The 3921-nt window shown below is 32.7% G+C and overlaps 1 protein-coding gene across 1 annotated transcript; it reads right to left on the bottom strand.

Moving 5' to 3' along the window:
* LOC109831462 (UDP-glycosyltransferase 73D1-like) lies at positions 5-1598 on the bottom strand. The gene has a single exon (XM_020398783.1). It carries the CDS (start codon positions 1496-1498, stop codon positions 5-7), a length of 1494 nt encoding a protein of 497 aa, XP_020254372.1. The 5' UTR covers positions 1499-1598.

Genomic DNA, 3921 nt, shown 5'->3' with positions numbered 1-3921 from the left:
AATATTACATCACATTTTTGACAGATTGACAGTCCAAAGCATACTGAATCAATCCTGTTAAGTTGACATACGAAGATCCACCCTCCTCCATTGCTCTCTTTGCCATCTCTGCTAACTCCTTCGCTCTCCTCCTCCTCCCTCCTGCCTCCTCTGCTTCATCCATCACCGTCTCCACGGCTTTCGCTATCTCCTCTCTCGATACCACCACATCATCCTTCACTTCTCCTGCCCATTCCGTTGGCGTCTTCACCCCAATCGAAACTCCAATCTTTAAAACCTCCAACACCAATTTCTCATTCAAAAATTGCTCGGCGAACATTGGCCATGTCAGCAACGGCAGTCCTGCACAAATACCTTCAAGCGCCGAGTTCCACCCGCAGTGAGTCAAGAACCCTCCCACCGCCGCGTGCGACAAAATCATCGCTTGCGGGGCCCACCCTCTGATTATAAGACACTTGGAGTCGTCGGAGAAGTTCTCAGACAACCAATCTTCTACTTCTGGGTTCTGTATTGATTTGATCACCCAAATGAAAGGTTTGTTCGAAGCTAGCAGTCCCGACCCTAGCTCAATCAATTGAGAAGGACCAAATGAGCCCATGCTACCGAAACAAACATAGACCACAGAATCCGGAGTCATGGAATCGAGCCAATTCTTGCACTTGGTTTCTTCAATCAAAGTTCTGTTGCCCCTCTCAGCCAAATCTTTGCTCCCGTTGTTGATAAATGAAACCGGACCGATCATCCAAGATTTCTTCCCACTTGATTTCTCTAACAAACCCTTGTATCCAACCTCCAACTCATCAAAGCTATTAATCACTATGCCATCAGCTCCCATTTCAGACTCCCTAACTTCTTTCTGAATCTCTTCGTATGGCTGTGATACTTGAAATTGCCTCGGTAGCTGCAGCCTGCTGATCCTGCTGATTTCTATTCGCTGCGGCAAGCCAGGAAGCACGAGGGGCTCCGTATCCGATGGCACGGACTCATGCGTCTTATAAATTGTTAGGTTCTCAATGCACAGAATGGCGAAGCAGTTGAACCCATGAAAGACAAATCTAGGCACGCTGAATTCACGAGCAATATCAGCAGCCCATGGATGACCGAAATCCGAGATTATGCAGTTCGGAGACGGGGTCTTCGGATCGCGAAGATAGTCCATGAGTGGTTGTTTGAGAGCTTTGCATGCGTTGTAGAAGTTGAGAACTAGTGACTTGGATGGAAGGGAATCGATGTTTTCGCAGCCAGCAGGAAGTCCAAATTCGGTGGAAGGGAAGGGGAGCGGGAGGAAGCGGATTGGGAGTTTGGATTCATGGATTCGGTCTGCGGTTGGTTTGATCCGAGTCAGGTTAGCCGGTGTGGTGACTAATGAGACGGTGATCCCTCGGTGAGCGAGGAGGCGAGCGATGTCGATCATGGGGATGATGTGGCCTTGGGCTAGCCATGGGACAAGAACGAAGTGTAGGTTTTGGTGAGGAGAGGAGGCAACAGAATTATCCATATTATTAAGGTTGAGGTTTTGAGATTTTTAGATTTTAGGCATCACTTATCATAGTTTTTATATAGCGGATCGATAATGATTTGGTGACCAATTCAAATACGTTAAGGTTCGATGGAAAGCTGGATTAAATCTTTGACGTAGAGAAAGAAGGTCAAATAGATCTCTTTGTTACGGATGCTTCGTTGGGCTTTCAGTTGCAGGGTCTTTTATATATACTAGTTTTTACACACGTGCAATGCACGTGATTTAATACCATGAGTATTTTTGGTAGTTTATGCTCATTTTTTTCTTTAAACTCTTACATCCCGATTATTTTTTTATGTTTGTTTAAATGGGATACACCCAATTTAAATTTTCATGTTGATATTTGAATTGACAAAAAACAAATATAATTTTAAAATAATTTGAATTTTCATATTATTTTTGACCGATATGAAACTAAGCTTTATTTGAGAAAGTATAGCATTACAAAGTGAAAAATATTAAAATAGTGTTATATAAGGAAGGTGAATATTTAAAACCAATATGACAAAATGATTGATTTAAAGTATGTTAAAACGATGCAAAAGAGAATATGAAGTTTATTCCTAATCATTGATAGACTTCATAAAAAAATATAAATTAAAGATTAATACTAACTCTAGTATACTTTTATATGATAAAAACATCCATATAAGAATATAAAAGTACTGAAAAAAATTCATGAAACTCCCTTCTAAAGATTCCTAATTTCACTCAAAATAATTAAACTATTCTATAAAATATTCATAAAATATTGTTTTTATTTCTTCTATTTTATTTTTTATTGAGTTAAGATCAATCCTTCTTCAGGTTTATCATTTATCATTTCTCAGACAATTCTAAAGTATTGTCTTCATCATCTACATCAATTGTGACATCATGCTAATTTTGTATTTTTATGCTATTATCTTTCCTTGGCTCGTTAATTTTTTATCATCTCATTTAACTTTACAAAGAAGTCAAATGTACTTATGATGTTCAACACAAACTGCTCAAAATATAGACTTTGATTTTTTTTCTATTTCAATGAGAATAAATATTAATTTCATATATATAAAATTCTTTGTGTTCCTAATTTATTACTTAAATAAATTAGAAGCTATCTCTTTATTTTCCTCTAAAATGAATTCTTCTGATGTGCATCCAATAAGAATTTCTGTTATTTCAATAATATTACCTTTGCTCTATCCCTGTCATTTTCCATAAAGATCTAAACTAAATACCTGCATTATTCATTACCAATTTCTCTTAGATTATAATATTAATATTTAATTTGAAGAACACAGTATGGAATTTATGAATACTTACTAATTTTTCTTATGTCTTCCATGGAGATTTTTTCTTTGATTAGGATAAAGTTATTAAATTATTTTTTAATGTAACTCATTCAGTGCTTCATTAATAGATATGTCTTATGTTAATGCCAATTCAAGTGATTCATTGACGTTTTCTGAATTTTAGATTTATTTCCATCACTTTCCCATTTGCAATGGAAATAACTCAATTCTTTTAAAGTTATCTCTAAATATTCTAATAGTTTCTCCATATGTAATTTCTTGTATTCTTTTACCCTATAAATATTATTAACGTCAAAGATTAAAGTTTCTAAATTAAAATCAATTAATGCTAAGGTATAATATTATAGTGTTTTATCATTTCTATGGATTTAAACATCTATCAATTAATGTTACGAATGTATTTTGGCTACCCCAACTTATTACTAAAATTATATGAAATTACTTTAATTTATATAGTGCCGATAATTTTTAATCTATAATATTTTTAAAAATTTTATCCATTAACCGGATGTTTTTAATCAATTCTTATTGTTTTTGTTTACCAGTATCAACTTAGACTATTCTTAGATGCTGAAAATGGATAGTAAATCCCTAAATTAGAAATTTTAATATATATATATATATATATATATATATATATATATATATATATATATATATATATATATATATATATATATATATATATATATATATATATATATATATATATATATATATATATATATATATATATATATATATATATATATAATATATATATATATGAAAAATACCAAACAATTACACTTTTCTTTGCCAAGTTTTAAAATTTTAGCCCATTTTTGTGGTTTTGAACTTTGAGGGTGTGATTTATAATTTTTAAAATTTTGAAAGAGTTTTTTAAAAAATTTACTTTTAAGTTTGGTAGTTGTAAATTCTATGTTTCATGTGTTGGTGGTAATTTTTTAAATGTTAGTATATTTCTTGTAACTCTAAAATTTTGAGGGTGTCTTTTGTAATTATTAAAACTATAGATTAATTTTGAAAAATATTAAATTTCAGCGGTCTACCAATCGACGAATTTGATGTGTGCTAGTTAAAAATTTTGAAAATTTAGAGTTT

The sequence above is a fragment of the Asparagus officinalis genome, chromosome 1, assembly GCF_001876935.1.
Source record: "Asparagus officinalis chromosome 1, Aspof.V1, whole genome shotgun sequence".
In the NCBI taxonomy this organism is placed as follows: domain Eukaryota; kingdom Viridiplantae; phylum Streptophyta; class Magnoliopsida; order Asparagales; family Asparagaceae; genus Asparagus; species Asparagus officinalis.
This window is presented reverse-complemented; position numbering and strand designations above follow the sequence as displayed.